Source organism: Rhinopithecus bieti, unplaced genomic scaffold (assembly GCF_001698545.2).
Source record: "Rhinopithecus bieti isolate Rb0 unplaced genomic scaffold, ASM169854v2 scaffold_11273, whole genome shotgun sequence".
NCBI classification, from domain to species: domain Eukaryota; kingdom Metazoa; phylum Chordata; class Mammalia; order Primates; family Cercopithecidae; genus Rhinopithecus; species Rhinopithecus bieti.
The window spans coordinates 834,370-855,649 of NW_016806694.1; the positions used below are offsets into that span (position 1 = coordinate 834,370).

The 21,280-nt window shown below is 41.9% G+C and overlaps 1 protein-coding gene across 1 annotated transcript in view; it reads right to left on the bottom strand.

Annotated features, from left to right (window-relative positions):
• The window catches only part of CEP192 (centrosomal protein 192), a 140,514-nt gene that overhangs the window by 114,923 nt on the left and 4,311 nt on the right, over window positions 1-21,280 (bottom strand). Inside the window, 7 exon segments of the mRNA XM_017877480.1 lie at window positions 1,068-1,203; window positions 2,339-2,487; window positions 4,229-4,349; window positions 6,664-6,716; window positions 10,358-10,533; window positions 17,792-17,917; window positions 19,736-19,903. Coding sequence (XP_017732969.1) covers window positions 1,068-1,203; window positions 2,339-2,487; window positions 4,229-4,349; window positions 6,664-6,716; window positions 10,358-10,533; window positions 17,792-17,917; window positions 19,736-19,899 — 925 coding nt within the window. The 5' untranslated portion in view covers window positions 19,900-19,903.

The following is a 21,280-nucleotide window of genomic DNA, read 5'->3' on the forward strand; positions in this document are numbered from 1 at the left end:
ACAAATGGGATCTAATTAAACTAAAGAGCTTCTGCACAGCAAAAGAAACTACCATCAGAGTGAACAGGCAACCTACAGAACGGGAAAAAATTTTTGCAATCTACTCATCTGACAAATGACTAATATCCAGACTCTACAAAGAACTCAAACAAATACACAAGAAAAAAACAACCCCATCAAAAAGTGTGCAAAAGATATGAACAGACACTTCTCAAAAGAAGACATTTATGCAGCCAACAGACACATGAAAAAATGCTCATCATCGTGGGCCATCAGAGAAATGCAAATCAAAACCACAATGAGATACCAACTCACACCAATTAGAATGGCGATCATTACAAAGTCAGGAAACAACAGGTGCTGGAGAGGATGTGGAGAAATAGGAACACTTTTACACTGTTGGTGGGACTGTAAACTGGTTCAACCATTGTGAAAGACAGTGTGGCGACTCCTCAAGGATCGAGAACTAGAAATACCATTTGACCCAGTGATCCCATTACTGGGTATATACCCAAAGGATTATAAATCATACTGCTATAAAGACACATGCACACATATGTTTACTGTGGCACTATGCACAATAGCAAAGACTTGGAACCAACCCAAATGTCCATCAATGATAGACTGGATTAAGAAAATGTGGCACAGATACACCATGCAAAGCTATGCAGCCATAAAAAAGGATGAGTTCATGTACTTTGTAGGAACATGGATGAAGCTGGAAACCATCATTCTCAGCAAACTATCGCAGGTACAAAAAATCAAACACTGCACGTTCTCACTCATAGATGGGAACTGAACAATGAGAACACTTGAACACAGGAAGGGGAACATCAAACACCAGGGCCTGTCCCAGGTGGGGGATAGCATTAGGAAATATACCTAATGTAAATGACGAGTTAATGGGTGCAGCACACCAACATGGCACATGTATACATATGTAACAAACCTGCATGTTATACACATGTACCCTTTGACTTAAAGTATAATTTAAAAAAAAAAAGTTAAAAAAAAGGTAAATTCAAAACTAGAACTTAAGAACAAAAGAATCATATTTCTATACTTACTAGTCCCAGGTAGACAAAAAACTTGGCTTTCCTCAGACTCTTTGTGAGTTGTTTCAGAAGAGTGTGAATCAAGGGAAATCAGAGAGCTGTTATTTTCTGATTGAAACTTGCAGTTTAAGCTACCGTTTTCATTTGCCTGTTGAAAAAATATCTTAGCTGTATTAATCTTTTAAATTAAAATGAAATATTTTGAGAGAGAAAATGTGGCTTTACTGAAGGATGCCAGAAAATAAATGTAGAAGGAATCAGAAAAATCGCCATTGTCACCACAAGAGTAATCAGTATTTCTAAGAGTCGGCAAGGACACTGAAGCCAGCTAGTGAAGGGTTGTCGGGGAATGAGATGATCAAAGGGCTGATACCTCATCCCACAGATGACTTATTAATAACAAACGGGAAAAGCTACCTTCACAAGGAGACATACAGCTGACATCACCTTAGCCAAAATTATCAAAAACAGTTATCACCAATTGTGGGAGAGACAAACGTCTCCTGGTGTAGGGCAATGAGAAGTACACAACACTGCCTGGTTTACTATGAATCCACTCATGAGAAACTGTTTAATCTGTATTCTTGCCAAAATGTTTAATCTAATCTAGTCAGGAGGGAAAACAGATTATGGTTATTTTTCCCTCCTGACTAGATTATGGTTCACTCTACAAAACAAAGGGCCTAGATTTTACAAAATAGATCATGTCATGAAAGAACTACTCCAAATTAAAAGAGAATAAAGAGACAGGACAACCAAAGCCAAGGTTAATCTTTGATTAAATTGTAGACAAAAAATTGTAAGAATAAAGGACATTCTGGGAACAATTGGGTAAATGTGAATATGGACTGTACAGTAATTTAAATTATTATATCAAAGTTAGGTAACAGAATTGTGGTTATGCAGGAAAATGTCCTTATCTACAAAAGATAAATGCTGAAGTATTCCGGTGAAATGTCATACTCTCTGCGACTTACTTTCAAATGATTCAGAAAAGAAAGTATTTATGGAGAGAGAAAGAAAACGCAAAAGTGGCAAACTGTAGCAACTGGTTAACTGGAGGAAGATGGTGTAGCTGTCCACTGTGTTACTTCCGCAATTTTCTGTAAGTGAGGGAAAGGTACCAAGAAGGAAGAGCGGGCAGACACATCTCATCAATTCACACCTGGGAAACACAGAGTCCAGAGAAAACCAAAGGCTCACATTTCATGGGAACATCCAGGGAGACTGATACTAATTTTCTAATGTCAAATTTCTGAAAAAACAAAAAGACTGGAACACACCTGACTAAGATCATTTGTGGGTAACTTAAAACCTTTTTCTGCAGGTTCTGGTCCTTCTAGGTCTTCATATATCATTCCTGGAATTGCCAGTTGTTCAAAATAAGCCTCCAAATGATCATCATAAAACATTTCATCATCAATATCATCATCTATTGATAAAATCGAGAAAAAATAGAATATGCTTTAAAGTGGTGACTAAGCAATAATTTGTAATTAAAAAGGCTGATAAGACATAAATGAGTCAATGGACTAAGATTTTGGTGGGTTTTTTTGACATGAGAAAACTATTGTAACTTTAGTCAATTATAAATCATTAAGAACATTTTAATACAAAATAAATATTTAACCTCTTCGAGAAGACAGGACAGAAACAGACCCTGGCATGTTATCAAAAGTTAGGATACAATAAATGTGGCATCACAAATCAATGAGAAGAGAGCAGACTTTTCAGAAAATGGTGTGGCAAATGGTTACCTCTATCAAAAAAGAATAGATGAGCCTATCACACGAGAAGTAAAAGGAAAAAAGGGAGGAAACAGGGAGGAGGGAGGGGAGGAGAAGGGCCACTGCAGGGGTTTTCAACGCTGTAACACCCAGCTCAGCAAGCACAAAATAAAACATGGACTCTCAATCAGTGCTGGTCTTCTAAGTTGGCAGTGTCATTTTAGAGGTCAATTTTGCAATTATTAAGAGTCTCAACAACACTCATCACCTATGTCTTAGCAATTCTGTCTACAAGAATCTAGCATACTAAAGCACTCAAAGAGTAGATACATTCAGGTCAGTAATTATTTATCCACTATTCCAAAATCCAAAAAAGTCTGAAAACTCCTTTGGTAGCAAAACCTGCTCTCTCCATGGATGTGATGGTCACTCAGCTCATCAGCCTGGCTTTCAAAGCCATGCATAATGTGGCCCCATTTCACACTTTTCTGGGCTTATTTACCAACGTGGCCTCCTATAGGTGCTGTAAACTTGCCACACAAAACCCCTGGCTGTTCCCCAAAACACAACCCACGTGCTTACAGCAGGGCCTTTGCTGATGCTGTTCCTGCTTCCTGACATGTCCTCCTCCTCTCATATCTAAGGCCTGGCAAAAGCTCCATCCTTTTTCTAGAAGGCTTCAGTACCTGCCTCAATCAGAGTTAATTTCTCACCCCCTATAATTCCCAGGCACATTTGGGGCCTGTTGGGTTTATGCAACCCAGTCTGACAATTGGCTCTGCATCTCTTCTCTGCACCTAAGGTGTCTGAGAGCAGAGGCCAAATATTTCATGGTTCTGACCGGGCGCAGTGGCTCACACCTATAATTCCAGCAGTTTGGGAGGCCAACGCAGGCAGATCACTTTAAGTCAGGAGTTCCAGACCAGCCTGGCCAACATGGTGAAATCCTGTCTCTACTAAAAATACAAAAATTAGCCAGACATGGTGGTGGGCACCTGTAATCCCAGCTACTCAGGAGGTTGAGGCAGGAGAATCACTTGAACCCGGGAGGCGGAGGTTGTGGTGAGCCAAGATCACACCACTGTACTCCAGCCCAGGTGACAGAGCGAGACCCCATCTCAAAAAAAAAAAAAAAAAAAAAAAAAAAAATTCATGGTTTCCCCAATTTCTAAACACAGTGCTATATACCAAATGGCACCTCCAGGTGACTACTTTATACCATAACAATGTTAAACTGAGGATGAGTATAATCATATCAGGATAGATACACAGAAATAAATTCTTGAATTGCATCACTTAATAGAAGTGGCCATTTGAGTGCCGGCAGGTAGGAAGAAAAGGTAAGGACAAAAAACCCAACAAGTTGGCATCATAACTACTGCAACAAAGAAGAATAAAGTGGAGTGGCAAGGTGAAGAGCAGGGAAACACGGGTTACTTGCAGTACCAGAAGAATCTTCCAAGCTTGTCGGTAACATAAGTCTCTCATTTTCTAATAAGCTAGTATGGCTTAGGTCACTGTTTTGAGTCTTGTCTTCACAACGTTTTCCAGCATCGAGCACAGCAATCTGTAAGACACAAAATGGCAAGTAAGAGAAGCACATTCCGGGCTCTGAAGAGCACAGCACAAGCCCACAAAAAGGACCAAGGACGCTCTCCACTTCCAATGTGTCCAGTGTCTGTAAATCGCAGCTTAGGCAATAAAGGGCTAGCAACTGTACATGTATTAATAACTTTCCTTTCTGCCATGCCACCTCCCTCACCTGACCTACCCAATAGAGCATCCCTAAAACTGAAGGCTTCTCTGAAACTGTGCACATGCTCGGAGAGGCTCGTAATATAGTAAGTACACAAATACAGAACTGAACTTCAGCAACACAAGGCTCATAACAACAAAGCTAGACCTGGCAGCCTGTATCTAAGGAACTCTCTGCACCATTACACTGGAATCATCAACTTCTCTGCTCCACAACCAGGCAACATGTAACCCTAAAGGGCACACAGCCATTTAATAAGCATACCCAAGGCCCAGAATGAAAATGTAATTATGTGTAATATAACATGATTACATGTCATATATATTACATAAATATATATGTAAATAACACCAGCATAGGAATTATATTGTAAAATGCACACCAATTTTTAAGACAGAAACATGGAATCTTAATCCAATTTTACATTTAGACAGGACAGTACTGAGCTATTCTCACAAATATTTAAGCACCAGGGGCATCAAAGACTACTATAATCAACTGTTATTTAAAACAGATGATCACTTAGAATATGGCAAATGTTAACAGCTGTGCAATGTAAGCTCTGTGCTTTGAAAGTTTTTATAATATAAAAATTGGGAAAAAACCTATATGGGAAAGAACAATATGTAAACTGTACCTGTCTTTTTGGTCACGTTGGCTACTGAGAATACCGTGTACTCTGCCAGGCTTGGTCCCTGGAAAACATCTGCATTCTGATAAAGTGGCACAGCGCCACAGGTGAGACGAGACCTACATGTGGTAGCAGCTCCCTTCAGTCTGCTTTCTAACACATTTATTTTCCCCTATTCTCATTTCTTCCTCATTTTAATCAAGCATCTCATGTTTCTATACTTCTGTTGCTTTCCAGTTTTACTGTCCCTTATATTAGTAATTCCAAAAATTAATTTCAACTTCACTACACCTGCACTTCCTCCAAAAAGCATCTCTCACACTTGAAACTTACTAGGGGTCACATACAGGGTGAGCACATAGGGCAGGGTCAACAAACATTTTGTGTAAGGGCCAGATAATAAATACTTCAGGCTTTATGAGCTGTACAATCTCTGTCACAACTTCTCAACTCTGCTATTGTAGCACAAATAACAGCCATAAACAAAACATACACAAATGGGCACTACCGTATTCCAATAAAACTTCACAAAAACAGCCAGCAGACTGGATGCAAGTCATAAACTATGGTTTGCCAATCACTGGTACAGGGAAGTAACTTTTACTTTAGACCCTTTTGCAATCATTCTATAAACTTTACAACTCTTACAAAAGTAAAACAAAAAGCGTACCTCTTTTTTTATCAGTTTTAACAGTGTTTAGTTTATATTTTGTAAGCAACTCTCATAAATTCATGACTGCATGCCTGAAATTCAGGTTTGGTGGTAATGTTGGGCATAAACTGTTTATCTTCTCAGCATCTCTCCTTTGAAGAGACCATCCTTTATACTTCACGTGGTCCAGTGGGGCTGTCACTTGCATTCCTCTACCTGTGCATGTATACACACTCATGCACAAGCACACACACAGAATTGGACATTAGACCAGGCTCATCCCAACCCACCCCTTGGCACAGTGATATGCAGAGGGGAGGACATGTGAGCCAAGTGAGCTCGTTAGATCTGTCTTTTTCCTCTTTTCTGATCACAAGTGTTAAGAGTATAGGCTTGTGTTGCCAACAAATGAGACAGATTGCCTATCATTTAACAAATTATTAAGTGACAACTAAGGGCCAAGAGCCATGAGACACTCAGGCACTCAGGATACAATGAAACACACACACACGTGCGCGCACACACACACACACACAAAGAAATGCTTGCCCTCATGGAGCTAACATTCTAGATGAAGCCAGTACAGAGTGAAGCGGAGCAAACAGATGGACTCAGCTCCGACATCACCAAGCCCAAGAATACAGTCCCAGGCACCAGCACTCCCCGTGAACCTTCTCATTACTTGAGAGAAACTCCCATTTTTACTGAAACTGGGTAAGTTGGAGTTCTACTAGAAAAAAGTAGATGACGTCTAACTCATATTAACACTTACATATGTGAAATATGAACTTTCACTCCCCTATAATACTCCAGAAAATGGTAACAAATATATAAAAGGTTACCTTGGGTTCCTTATCATTCATCCACGACTGTAAATGAAAATCAATAGGTGAGTCTGTATAAGAAAACAAAAACAAACTGAGAGACCAGGTTATTTTATCAACTAAATACCCAACGATACCTAAAATAACAAGAAATATTTTCTCTTGAAGTAGAATAGAAGCACTTTTAAATGATGTATACGAGTCCATCATAGGTCAGTTGAATGTTTTTAAATGTTAGGGTGGGGATTCATTAAAAAAAACTGTACCAAAGAATTTGAGTATGTATCTAATCAAGACTTTACAGCTAACGTTTGCTTTGAAGGAGATGTGGAGAGAGAAGTAAGAGAAACGGCACCTTATGACTAAGCAAAGGGACAAACCCAAACAGCGGGACAAACTGCACTGTGACTGACCTAGAGTATTTCAACAAGGCACTGACACACGAGACGCAACAAAGGTGCGCAGCATAACAAAACCTCTCTCAGATCCCCGTTCACACAAATCAATATGAGCAACTCTATCAGATGATAAAAAAGAATCACTAAGTTCGTTAGCTGTGTTAATAGCACTGTGGTTATATAAGAAAATGTCCACACTTTTGGAGATGCATACTGAAATATGCACAAATGGCAACAGAAATTTTAAAATATCAGAAAAAGGCCGGGCATGGTGGCTCAAGCCTGTAATCCCAGCACTTTGGGAGGCCGAGACGCGCGGATCACAAGTTCAGGAGATCTAGACCATCCTGGCTAACATGGTAAAACCCGTCCCTACTAAAAAATACAAAAAAAACAAACTAGCCGGGCGAGGTGGCGGGCGCCTGTAGTCCCAGCTACCCGGGAGGCTGAGGCAGGAGAATGGCGTAAACCCAGGAGGCAGAGCTTGCAGTGAGCTGAGATCCGGCCACTGCACTCCAGCCTGGGCGACAGAGCAAGACTCTGTCTCAAAAAATAAAAAATAAAAAATAAAAAAATAAAATATCAGAAAAAAGTAGTAAAAAGGAGAGATGATGCAAGTATGACAAAATCCTATACCAATGGATAAGTACAGGGGAGGTTTTTTTAATTGATACATACAATTCACATATCATTAATTCATTCTTTTTTTTGAGACGGAGGCTCGCTCTGTCCACCAGGCTGGAGTGCAGTGGCGCTATCTCGGCTCACTGCAAGCTCTGCCTCCCGGGTTCCCGCCATTCTCCTGCCTCAGCCTCCCGAGTAGCTGGGACTACAGGCGCCCGCCACGGTGCCCGGCTTTTTTTTGTATTTTTAGTAGAGACGGGGTTTCACCGTGTTAGCCAGGATGGTCTCAATCTCCTGACCTTGTGATCCACCCGCCTCAGCCTCCCAAAGTGCTGGGATTACAGGCATGAGCCATTGAGCCCAGCCTCATTGTGGTTCTGAATTGCATTTCCTGGATGTCTAACGATACTGCATATATTTTCATGTGTTTACTGGCCATTTGTACAACTTCTTTTTTTTTGAGACGGAGTTTCGCTCTTGTTGCCCAGGCTGGAGTGCAATGGCACGATCTCAGCTCACAGCAACCTCCGCCTACCAGGTCCAAGCAGTTCTCCTGCCTCAGCCTCCCAAGTAGCTGGGATTACAGGCATGAGCCACCACGCCCAGCTAATTTTGTATTTTTAGTAGAGACGGGGTCTCTCCACATTGGTCAGGCTGGTCTCAAACTCCTGACCTCAGGTGATCTACCCGCCTCGGCCTCCCAAAGTGCTGGTATTCCAGATGTGAGCCACTGCGCTTGGCCCGGTCTTTTCCCTTCTTAATAGTGTCTTTTGAAGCACAAAAGTTTTCAATTCTGAAGTCCAATTCATCTATTTTTTTCTTTTATTGCTTATTTGAGTTATAATACCCCTCTTTTCTTTCACATATGTAACATTTTTCATCAAGAGAAACACAAACCTCCCTTAAAATTTTTCTAACATATAATGTGTACTCATTCATCAATCTTACAACATACAATCAGGCAAGTCCTTTTGAGTACTGAACTCGTTCGGAGTTACAGAATACCACTGCTATGTAAGTACATAAAATGTACTTTTCAATTTTCAGTTTTGATTTCTTTGACGAAAGAAAGTGAATGCAGAGTACTTAAGAGCAATCAGACAGCAGAAACCTATAATTTTTTTAAACAACTTTCCCTATATTTTTATTTATTTATTTATTTTTGAGACAGGGTCTGGGTCTGTCTCCCAGGCTACAGTGCAATGGCATGATCACCTTGACCGCCTGGGCTTAAGCAATCCCAGCTCAGCCTCCCAAGCAGCTGGGACTTAAGGCGCACAGCACTATGCCCTGCTAATTTTTGTATTTTTTGTAGAGACAGAGTTTCACCTTGTTGCCCAGGCTGATCTTGAACTCCTGGGCTCAAGCCATTCACCCACCTCGATCTCCCAAAATGCTGGAATTACAGGCGTGAGCCACTGTGCCTGAACCCCCATATTTTTGTAGTTTCTTCTCCACATCTAATTTGAGAGCAATTTTTCTTTTTGAGACGGAGTCTCACACTGTCACCCAGGCTGGAGTGCAGTGGCATAACCTCGGCTCACTGCAACCTCTGTCTCCCGGGTTCACGCAACTCTCCTGCCTCAGCCTCCCAAGTGGCTGGGATTACAGATAGCCACCACCATGCCTGGCTAATTTTTGTATTTTTAGGAGAGACAGGGTTTCACCATGTTGGCCAGGCTAGTCTTGAACTTCTGACCTCAAGTGATCTGCCCACCTCAGCCTCTCAAAGTGCTGAGGTTACAGGCGTAAGCCACCATGCCTGACCCAAGGGCAATTTTTCAAATGTCTTACCCTTGAGTATTTCCAATACATTTAACCTAGTTTTCCTAGAAACAATAATTTCTTTTAGAACTTATACTTCACCAGTTTTATTTAAAAAAAATAAGCTTAGAAACAAAATTGACTCTCAATAAGAATATAAATTAAATAGTGGGAGAAAAGTGGAAGATGCACTAAAAGTAGGCTCGTCTTGAATATAAAGTATGCTGTGGCCATCCGACAGCACGGTTTCCAAAGCAAAGGGAATTTCAGCATAAATCAGTCAACAAGGTTAAGAGGAGACCTTTTCCTATAAAAGTACTGTAAACATGATATTAATAGGTACAATGCAAACCAAAGCATTTTCAGTTTACGGTGTGATAGTACAAAATGAATACATCCAAGCCAGGAGTGACGATGCATGCATCCAGTTCCAGCTACTCGAGAGGCTGAGATGAGAGAATTGCTTGAGCCCAGGAGTTCATGACCAGCCTGGGCAACACAGCTAGAATCCATCTCAAAATTAAGAAAAGGAAAAAAAAAAAAAAAGGTCAGGCACAGTGGCTCATGCCCATAATCCCAGCATTTTGGCAGGCCAAGGCACAGCAGATCGCTTGAGCCCAGGAGTTCAAGCCCAGCCTGGGCAACATGACGAAACCCTGTCTCTACTAAAAACACAAAAAGTTAGCCCAGCATGGTGGTGTGTGCCTGCAGACCCAGCTACTAAGGAGGCTGAGGTGGGAAGATAGGTTGAGCAGCCCAGGAAGTTGAGGTTGCAGTGAGTTGTGATCACGCCGCTGCACTCCAGCCTGGGCCACAGGAGTGAGACTCTTCCTCAAAAAAAAAAAAAAAAAAAATTCCAAAGCTGGGGAAATGAAAAAGGAAATAAAAACATATGCATTAAGCAATAATTTCCAATAGTTCAGTACCTTGTGCTTGTTCCAGTGGTGAAGCCCCGTTGAAGAGATCTTGGTTCTGCAAGGATTCTGTAGCTCCGGCTGGCTCCTCTTCTGGTCCTGCTGTCTCCATTTGGAAAGCTGACTGTTTGCTGAGAGCATTTGACAAACGCTGACTTTCCACACAGCTCTTTTTCCTAGAGATAGAACTTTTTTATTAGGAAATAGAAGAATGATAAAATGTTAATTACCTTGGGTAAATCTATAAAACATCTATTAATCAGTTATGTGTTCCACCTCTTAAAAGAAAAAATGGAAGCAATAAAAGAAACATTTGAGTCTAGCCAGAAAACTACAACTGCTAACACTGCATGGTATTCTGGGGACTGAATCAACCTTTTGGGTCCAGGGATATACAGTCTACCAAAATCAAAGAGAACGTCATACAGCTGCTCTTTCTCTCAAGCAGCAAAAAGTGGTTTTTTTATTTCCAGAATAAGTATCCTTGAAACCAGGCTACATAATACAGCTTTCTAAAATCTGTAGACTTAAAGGATATTGGCATATTTGCCAAAATAGCCAAATCTCTGAATTAATAAAGGTTTCAATTGTTTTTACTTTTATCCCTAGTCCTGGTTCTTATCCTTATCTTTCTTTCTGCCTCTGCTGTTTTCTGTGTGGATGAAAGTATTTTTCTTACAGGCAATTTTCCTCCCACCCTACTCCAAAAGCTCTTGGGTCTAGAGCAGCTCACCACAGAAAGAGGAGGAGTGGGAATGGAACTTCAGGAAAAAGCCTCTAAATGCAACAAATTCATTACATGACATACTGATACCAAGAGCCGGACTCAAATTTGGCCAGAATGAATTTTTTTTTTAAAAGCCCTTCCATATTTCTCAAATCCCAACCTTTCATGCCTGAGGCAACACTCCAACCCTAACTACAATTTACTTTCCAGTTTCTCCATCTCTTTGCTGGAGCTGTAGTACACACAAAGTCACTAGCTTAAGCCAAAGGTGCACTGGTGGGTAGGTACAGGAAAATTTCATTGAGTACAGGAAAGGAAAGGCATCGGTGGAAAGACTATACACAGTTACAAAGTCAAGGGGTAGCAAGGACAGAAAGGAAAAGAGGTGGGGGCGCAAGATGGTGACAGGAAATAAATAAACAACAAGTTAGGACGTTTAGGTCCACTCCATATGTTAAAGCCCCACACTGAGAAAAGCATGTAGTATGACCACCAGAACTTTAGAATGACAGGGACAGTTGAGAGCAGGGCACCCTACATTCACCACCATCCCTCGAAAAAAGCTACTTCGTCAAAACTACAGATGTCCTATATTTTTATTAGCTCAAAACAACTTTTCAAACTAAGTCACAAGTTTCAAGATAAAGAGGAAAGAGCAACTTCCAAGTGTCCAATAAAATGACAGCAAGGAAAGCTATAAAAGTGAGGCAATCTGGGTAAGAACTACCAGTCCTAACCCATGCTTACCCCAGATTCTGGAATCCGAAAAGCAGATGGGGTGTGCAGGGGGAAAGAAAGCCACAATCCAAGAACAGAAGGGCCCAGAAGCAGAAAAGGAAACAAATCTGCCAGGAAGAACCACAAAAATGTTCCGTGACTACAGTCAGAAGGAGGGCAGGAGGGAGTCGGGAAGGGCAGGAGAGGGGGGACTGAAAGCCCGGCATGAAGTGTGGCAGGAGCACCCACCCTTCTGCCCCACCCCACAGACAACAGCCATGCACACAGGACAGTGAACACCTGGGAAGGGGGAGGGAAGGGCTTGCCTGCAATCCAAGTACAGAAAATGCCTGTGGAGGACGAAGTGACGGCAGTAACAATGACCCAGAAGAAAGCACTAAACATCTGGCATAAAATTTAAGACTCAACCTGCGCACTCTACAGTAAATGGCCAGGAACAACGTCCCTCTTGCGTGGAAGTCAATGAGAAACGAGAGTTACATACACAACAGTAAGGATGCCCACACTAGGCAGCCTAGAAGACAGCCACAAATCAGACAAGAAAAAAAGGAGCAGTTCAAGAGACAAAAATAAAAATGAACAAACTATACAAGCAGCCCTGGAGAAAAGGAACAGTTTACAGAACTTTCAAAATTTCTAATTAGAATCTTCAGAAGTATCCATGTAGCTGTTACAGTCAACCCTCACTATACGTGGGGGACTGGTTCCAGGACCCCCGCGTCTACCAAAATATGCAATATTCAAGTTCCACAGTTAGCATTGACTACATTCAGGCTTCACATCCACAAATACTGTATTTTCCATCCACGTTTGGTTGAAAGAAATCTGCTTATAAGTGGAGCCACACAGTTCAAACTCGGGTTGTTGAAGGGTCAAGTGTACATCCACAAAAAGGGCCCATTTTTAAAAAAGGTCAAAAAGGCCGGGCGCGGTGGCTCAAGCCTGGAATCCCAGCACCTTGGGAGGCCGAGACGGGCGGATCACGAGGTCAGGAGATCGAGACCATCCTGGCTAACACGGTGAAACCCCGTCTCTACTTAAAATACAAAAAACTAGCCGGGCGACAAGGCGGGCGCCTGTAGTCCCAGCTACTCGGGAGGCTGAGGCAGGAGAATGGCGGGAACCCGGGAGGCGGAGCTTGCAGTGAGCTGAGATCCGGCCACTGCACTCCAGCCCGGGCGACAGAGCGAGACTCCGTCTCAAAAAAAAAAAAAGGTCAAAAAAAGAGCTCTCATGATTAAAATTATGATTGCCAAATGATTTAATGAGCAGGAAAAAAAAGAAACTTATCTAGAACAACGTCTTTTTGCACTAAAACAGAAAAAAAGGGAAAAAAATAGAAGTAGAACAACCCAGGCAATCCAAAACAGTAGTTCTGGAAAAAGAAAAGGAAAAACTAGAAGAAAAACCGTAATTATCTAGAACTGATCTCCAAATCAATGCCAATTAGAATTCAGTGAATGGGGAAAAGAGCCCCACCCACAAGGGACTCGGACGGGATTTCTAAAATTTCCAGAGAAAACACAGTTCAGATAAAAAACCAAGTATCGAGATTACACCAGACTTCACGTACAATGTAGCAATATCTTCAAAATTGTGTGAAAATTTATTTTCATCCTAAAAGTCTGTACTCAGCTAAAGTATTAATTTATTCCAAGATTAGAATAAAGACATTTTGAAACACAAATTCCCTCCTCCCCAAGAAAGAGTCAAAGAAGTCACCCCTCACCAGGAGACTGGGGCTAAGCCTCTCCAGGCTGCTGGCCCCTCCAGTACAGTGTCCAAGGAAGCTTATACTCAGACCAACAACTCAGCGCTTCAGACTGTTCAAAAGTCAAGAGCTAGCTCCAAGCATTTACCTCTCCCCAGGCACTGAGTCTAAGACTCCATCTCGCCAGGCCTGTCTTCCATCAACAAGGACCAACAAGACCAGTTTCCAGAGCTCCTGGACTCCAACAAGAGTCAAGAGGATACCCCCAAGGTGTCCTCCCATCCCTGACAGCAACAGGTGAGTGGGCCCACCTTCACAATGCCCTTTCACCCCCGATTCTCAGTTCCTAAAACCAGCCCAGGATGCCTCACTGCTGGCACTCCAAGCCCCTTAAGACTGCCCAGCCCTTCTACTCCCCAACAAACAAAACCCTTCTACTGTGCCTTCTGTAATTTACAGAGCTGGGTTGACAAGATCTGCCATTCCCGAATCCCTTCTCTGAACATTCCTTTCACCTTACTGCTTTAATGAAAGCCTGAATATCCTGTGAGGACATTACTAACCCCAAGCTCTGACAAGGGGGGACCCTCATCTCTCCCACAGCCGTGACATCATCACCTGGCGTGGAGATGGAATATATACGCCCTTCTTGCCCTCAGTGCCACTTCCAGGTTACTCTCCCTAGAGCCTCACAGCTTTGAATCACCTACTACCCTACCCCTCTTGCCTCTAGTACCACAACTGTATGATGCTGACCCCACCTGCACCTCCAACCCATCTGTACCACCACATCACTCTCCCTCCCACTGTCCATACCCTCTCCTCCTCCTTAACCTAAAGCCCATGGCCAATCTGACATCCTCAGCAACCTTGTCCCTCACTCTCTTTATAAACTACAACCCTGGTTAAATCCAATTCTCTGCCTCCTCTTCACCGGCACTCCTAAGTTCAATGTGGCTGGAGAAACATCACAATCACCCTGAACAGTCATGCGCATGGCCCTCAAGTTGGGCCCTTGATGTGGTCTACGAACCCTACCATTTCAACCCTGTCCATTCATTTGCCTGTGCTCCCATGTGATAATTTTACATCTTTTTTTAAGCCACCAAACTCCTCCTCCTCCACCCTCACTCTGACTTGATGATTATACTTCCTACTTCACTAACCCTACTTTCAGCCTGAAGCACTGAAAAGGTAACTTCCACAGATTCTTACCACTACATGCACCCACCCAGGCCATCCTCCCATCTGTTCCCGCAGAGGAACTGTCCGCAGTCCTACCCAGCTAAAGCCACTCCCCGCACTGCACATTGTGGCCTACGCTCTCTTACTGACACAGACATTACTGCAGCAATTCTCTTCCCTTTCTACATCGCCAAGCTTTACCCTTTCCAGGAGATTATTCCTGTTATCACGTAAACATGCAGCAACCTCTCCCACCACAAAAAACAAAAAAAAGTGAAACTTCTCTTCACCCACGACAACCATCCAGCTATCACAACCTCGCTTCTCTACTCCCTTTCACAGCAAAACTCCACTCGCTGTCTACTGCCTCTAATAGTAACTCCCGTTCTCTCTGAAACTCACTCTGAGTAGGCCATCACGGTGCCTGTCCCTACTTCCACCAAACTACTTACTGGGGTTCCGAATGACCTAATCTATGCTAACTCCAAGGGTCAGTTCTTTGCCCTCATTTTATTTGACATAGTTGGGTAACTCTTCTTTTACACATGCTCTTGACATGGCTTCCAGGATGCTCTGTTTTCCTCCTGCCGCTGATCACTAACTCTTCATCTCGCTGTTGATGCCTCCTGTCCCCAGCTTCTCACCGTGACGCCCCTCAGGACCAGGCCTGGTTGCTCTCTTCCATCTGCCTCACTTCCAGACAATCAAGACTCAGTGCCATGCTGCTCCCACTCTCGCCTCCTACAGTCTCTTCCACATAACAGCCAGAGGGGGCCTTTTTTTGAGACAGGGTCTCACTCTGTCATCCAGGCTAGAGTGCAGTGGTGCAATTACGGCTCACTGCAGCCTGGATCTCGTGGGCTCAAGTGATCCTCAGAGTGGGCTTTTACATCCTCAGATGTAGCCCTTTAGTGGCTTCCCGTTATCTCTGAGTCAAGGTCCCTGCTCACCGCACCTCGCCAGTCTCCCTGCTGCTCTGTGAACCACACAGGCTACGAGTTCAAGGTCCTGCTCACCACCTCCCAGCCCCCTGAGGCTCTGTGAACCATCACGGGCTACATGCCTGCCTTAGTTCTTCAGGCTGGCGCACCTTGGGCTGAATCCTGCCTCCCCCGGTGTCCACATAAGTTAACTCCCCCTCAGTCTTGGCTCAAATCTTTTTTCTCTTTTTTGTGAGACAGCAGTCTCACTCTGTTTGCCCAGGCTGGAGTGCAGTGGCGTGTCTCAGCTCACTCACTGCAACCTTACCTCCCATGTTCAAGCAATTTGCTGCCTCGGCCCCAAGTAGCTTAGGATACAGGCCACATGGCCATACACTGGCGCTAATTTTGTGTTTTTCGTTAGAGAGTAGGATTTCACCCATGTTGCCAGGCTGGTCTCAAACTCCTGACCTCGGTGATCTACCTGCCTTAGCCTTCCAAAGTTGCTGGGATTACAGGGGTGAGCCATTGTGCCCTTGGCATCCTATCTTATGTCCACAATGAGACCCATACTGAAACACTACCTTCAGCTTCCTAATAACCTCCTTTATCATATTCTCTACTTTTTTCTAGCACTTTTCCCTTCTAATATCTATAAAATTAGCATTTTTAGTGTCTTGTGTAACATACTGTTTCACACTGGATCTCCAACCACCTGAGAAGTGTGTGGCGCACACAGCAGGCACTCAGTCCAAAACTGCACAGCCGAGCAATGAAACACACAACGGTTAACATCTTAATAACAAAGAAAGCACTTACATATAAAGACTGTCAGACAGCACACTCACAACATAAATGTAAGTAATGAACAGACATTAAAGTAAGTTCAATTCCATAAACACTCAAATACACATTTAAACACAGAAAACGAGATTGTCTGTCATACACCATTCCCATTTTGTTTTTTAGATCTTCCAGACTTTCTTCTATGCATATACACGTGTGTATTATACATTATTTTTCCCTCCAAAATCAAAGCATTACAAAATAGCACCATCAAATGCTGGGCAGGGTGGGAGAAGCTGGCATTTTCATCACACGTCTACTAGGATAAGAAACTGGCCACAAGTTTTCTCAAGAGCAAAAAAAACGGGTGTTAATCTGTCACGGACCTTTAAAATACACTGTTTTACCTCAGCAATTTAACCCTAGAAATCTTATAACATCCTAGGTGTGAAAATGTATATATAATGTACATACAGGGAATTCACTCATTTATAATAGCAAAACTGGAAAAATCTAAATGACCAGCACAGACCTGAGTATACAGTCCATTAACATCATGACACAAGATTCATATTAATAGTAATTTGAAAGCTGAACATAATACTGCATCTTAATTTTTTGTGTAATAAACAGAATAAGAGTTTAACTTATTTTGTAAAAATAATAAATAAATAAAATTTTCATTTTTTTTCTATAGCTTTCATATTCAGAAGTAAAAAGAATATTTAAACGGCATAAATGCACATACAAAAGTTTGTAGTATGGAGAGACTACAAATAAAATGTACTAAATGGCTGTTCTCTAGTTAGTGGGATTATAGGCCTTTACCGTCTTCAAATAATTTTCTATATTCTCTGTTTTTTTCAATAGCACACGTTAATTTTAGAATAAAAAAATGTTTTGAAAGACTAAAATGTGATTAAAACCATAAAGAAAACTCTTGGCCGGGTGCGGTGGCTCACACCTGTAATTCTAATCCCGGCACTTTGGGTGGCCAAGGTGGGCTGTTCACTCAAGGTCAGGAGTTTGAGACTAGCCTGGCCAACATGGTGAAACCCCATCTCTACTAAAAATACAAAAACAATTAGCTGGGTGTGGTGGCACATGCCTGTAATCCCAGCTGCTCAGGAGGCTGAGGCAGGAGAATTGCTTGAACCAGTGAGGCAGAGGCTACAGTGAGCCAAGATCATACCATTGCACTACAGCCTGGGCAACGGAGTGAGTGAAACTCCGCCTCAAAAATAAAAAGAAAAGAAAACTCTTAAAGATTCTTAGAATTAATCAGAATTACTTACAGACACAATCACATTGTCACTTTCCGCAAGACTGCGTAAGACCTACTTTTGACATAGTACAAGCAAATGAAGGCATGAACTTACTCATCATCCTGGAAGCTAAGCTGTAACCTCTCTCTTGGTTCAGCATCACTCTGGCTTCCAGAAGATGACCCGGATGGAACTGAAAATCTCCCTTCTACTAAGTAAGATGACTGGACATCAGGATACCTACACAAGAAAAAATTTTGTTTTAATTGTTAAGAATAAAATTACACATATTTAAATGTCATCATGACATACAGCTGCATGACAGTAAAACCAACCACCAGGAACAAAAACAAATACCGCCCCTATACTTCAAACCATCATCCTCTGTGCAAAGCACGGAAACCTGTGGCTCAGCAATGGGGAGTTTATCTGTATTCAACAATACAGTCACAAAAATCTTAAAGCCATAAGAGCTGACAGCGTTAATACAACCCCTTCGTCCCAAAGGTCAAGATGATGCTCCTCACTAAATGTTTACGTTGAGAGAAGACAGGAAAGTTTAAGCATAGGCAAACTTCATACGTTACACAAGATCCTACATGTAATGGAAGTATAAACTATACACAGTACAGTTGAAGATACAAAACAAGGTGTATTTAACCAAACATCAATCTGGTAATAAAACAGAAATTTTAAAAGTAAAGAAAATAAAAGCTGGTTGAGTTTTGGGGTTTTTTTTTTGAGATAGTCTCCCTCTGTCGTCCAGGCTGGAGTACACTGGCCCAATCTCAGCTCATTGCAACCTCCGCCTTCCGGGTTCAAGCGATTCTCCTGTCTCAGCCTCCCGAGTAGCTGGGATTAAAGGCATGAGCCATCACACCTGGCTAATGTTTGTATTTTTAGTAAACAGGGTTTCGCTGGCTGGTCTCAAACTCCTGAACTCAAGTGATCTGCCCGCCTTGGCCTCCCAAAGTGCTGGGACTACAGACATGAGCCATGACGCCCAGCCTGGTTGAGTTTCTAAGGAAGAGAAACTTGACTTCAGGAGATGAAAGTTACTAGAACAACAAGAGTTACTTGAAGAGTTACTTCATAAACCTAGGACAGACTGAAAGCTTGAAGAGAAAGAGAAAGACAGCCATACAAGACCAGTAAAGAGTAAACCTGGCTGAAATGAATTAAAAAGTGAGACTCTGTCAGACGTCTAAATAGATCCAATGACCCAAAACTCTAGTCACAGGTGACTGGATTTGGAACAGACATCTAACCTAAGATGGACCAGAAACTCATGAGACATGAGGAGACAGTTCAGTGTAGTTAAAAATGTAATTTATAGATGTCTTTTGAGAATTTGTGTTGCCATATTCTGTAACATAAACAGAAAAGCAAATAAAACCAATGTATTGAAAAAGAGAAGAGGCCAGGTATGGTAGCTCACACCTGTAATCCCAACGCTTTGGGAAGCTGAGGCAGGAGGACCACTTGAGCCCAAGAGTTCAAGAACAGCCTAGCTAACACAGCAAGACCCTATCTCTACAAAAAAATTTTTTTAATTAGCAATAAAAAAAAGAGAGAGAAGAGAATGAGTTATACAGAGAGACACGGAGTGGGATGACAAAAACCCAAGTCCTGATGGCTTCCTAAATCTCAATCCCTGTCCCTTCTTGCAGCAAAGCTCTGCACTCCTCTCCGTGATGACAAGAGGTACTCCTATAACCTTATGATTAATTTTCCTTTGAACTTCGCTAACACAACTTGTTTTACATTACTAGCCATTAGTCTGACTGAACTAATACAAATCCAAAACACTATAGACAAAAAAAAAACAATAGACCAAAATAGGTAACTGCTGCTCAAATCCCAAACCTACCCACTGAAAAGGCAATGCAATGGGGAAAGAGACAGTAAATTCTGCCTTTTTCGTATTCATTTCACATATTTGGCCATCTCCCTCAGAGACAAAACAAAAAGCTCAAGCTTGACTGAGAAACATAACATAAGTATCAGCATGCTGTCGGCTTTATGGACCTGGAAAAAATCTGCTCAAACAAATCTTACCTGTTATCAGTGCTGGATCTATTCCTAGCAAGTGTGGAAACAGCAACCGGCAAGCCAAGATTTGAAGAAAGAGTGACATTTTCCAAAATCCCACTGTTACCAAATAATGAATTGGTGAGAAAGCTTGGAAATGATTCTTCTGCTATACCTCGAAAATCTTCCATCTCACTGCAATAACAAAAGTATTTCAATAGGTCACATATTACTATAAAATGTTTTTAAATGATTAAAAGCATCATCTTAGAAAATTAATAAATCTTAGGAAAAAAATCCTTTTGTAGCATCAGTAAGGGGAAATAGCCAAACAGTCTGAGGTAAAATAAATCTCAGAATACTTTGCTACTTTATAGATGAGAATAGAAACTTTAAACATTAAACTTATCTTCTTATAATTAACATAATAACGCAATACAACACATTTTAATTTGCTGTTTGCTTGATGTAGCAAGGAAAATGAATTACTACAAACTTATCTAGTAAAGAAAGCAAAGATGGCAGAACACTGATGGTATATAGAAATGATTTGGCCGGGCGCGGTGGCTCAAGCCTGTAATCCCAGCACTTTGGGAGGCCGAGACGGGTGGATCATGAGGTCAGGAGATCGAGACCATCCTGGCTAATACGGTGAAACCCCGTCTCTACTAAAAAATACAAAAAACTAGCCGGGCGATGAGGCGGGCGCCTGTAGTCCCAGCTACTCGGGAGGCTGAGACAGGAGAATGGCGTGAACCCGGGAGGCGGAGCTTGCAGTGAGCTGAGAGCCGGCCACTGCACTCCAGCCTGGGCGGCAGAGCAAGACTCCGTCTCAAAAAAAAAAAAAAAAAAAAAAAAAAGAAATGATTTTAGGGCATATTTAAAAGTTTGGTAGTTACATACTCAATCTAATACAGAACAGAAAAGTACAACTAGCAAAATCTAGCCTGGATCTCAGAGTGCCGTTAAGAGCAAATTAAAAAGTGAACACATTCAAAGAAAAATTTTCAGTTAAAATATAGTTGGCACATGGACAAGGTAAAAGGGGTAAAAGGGGTACACAAATGAGTAAATCTGGAAAACACCAGCACAAAACCTATGCTATTACTAGAGAACTTGACCACGGTACTCTGAAGATGTTAGCCAGTCTCAACAATTTTTCAGAGTACGTATCATATATACACTGGATGGAAATCAGTAAAGGAAATAATGACAGGAGGACAAAAAGATAAATAATCAGGAAAAGCTAAAAAAAAGAGAAGATATTGGCAATGTGCCTTGAAGACTGAGAAGAACTTTTAAAAGGCAGAGTATGGGATAAGAGAGTTTATTTAGGATGACAAACATGAGCCAAGAAGGAAAAGAATTAAATTTTATTGCATATCTACCAACTTAACTCACTGAATCCACAGGAAATCTTACAATATACGTGTTACCCCATTTTACAGATGAAGAAACAAACTGAGATACTAAATTAGCTCAATTTTCCCAGGGTTGTAATTAGTAAGATTCAAACCCAGGTCTGACTCGAAAACCCACTCTAAGTGCTATGTCTATGCTGGCAGTAGCAAA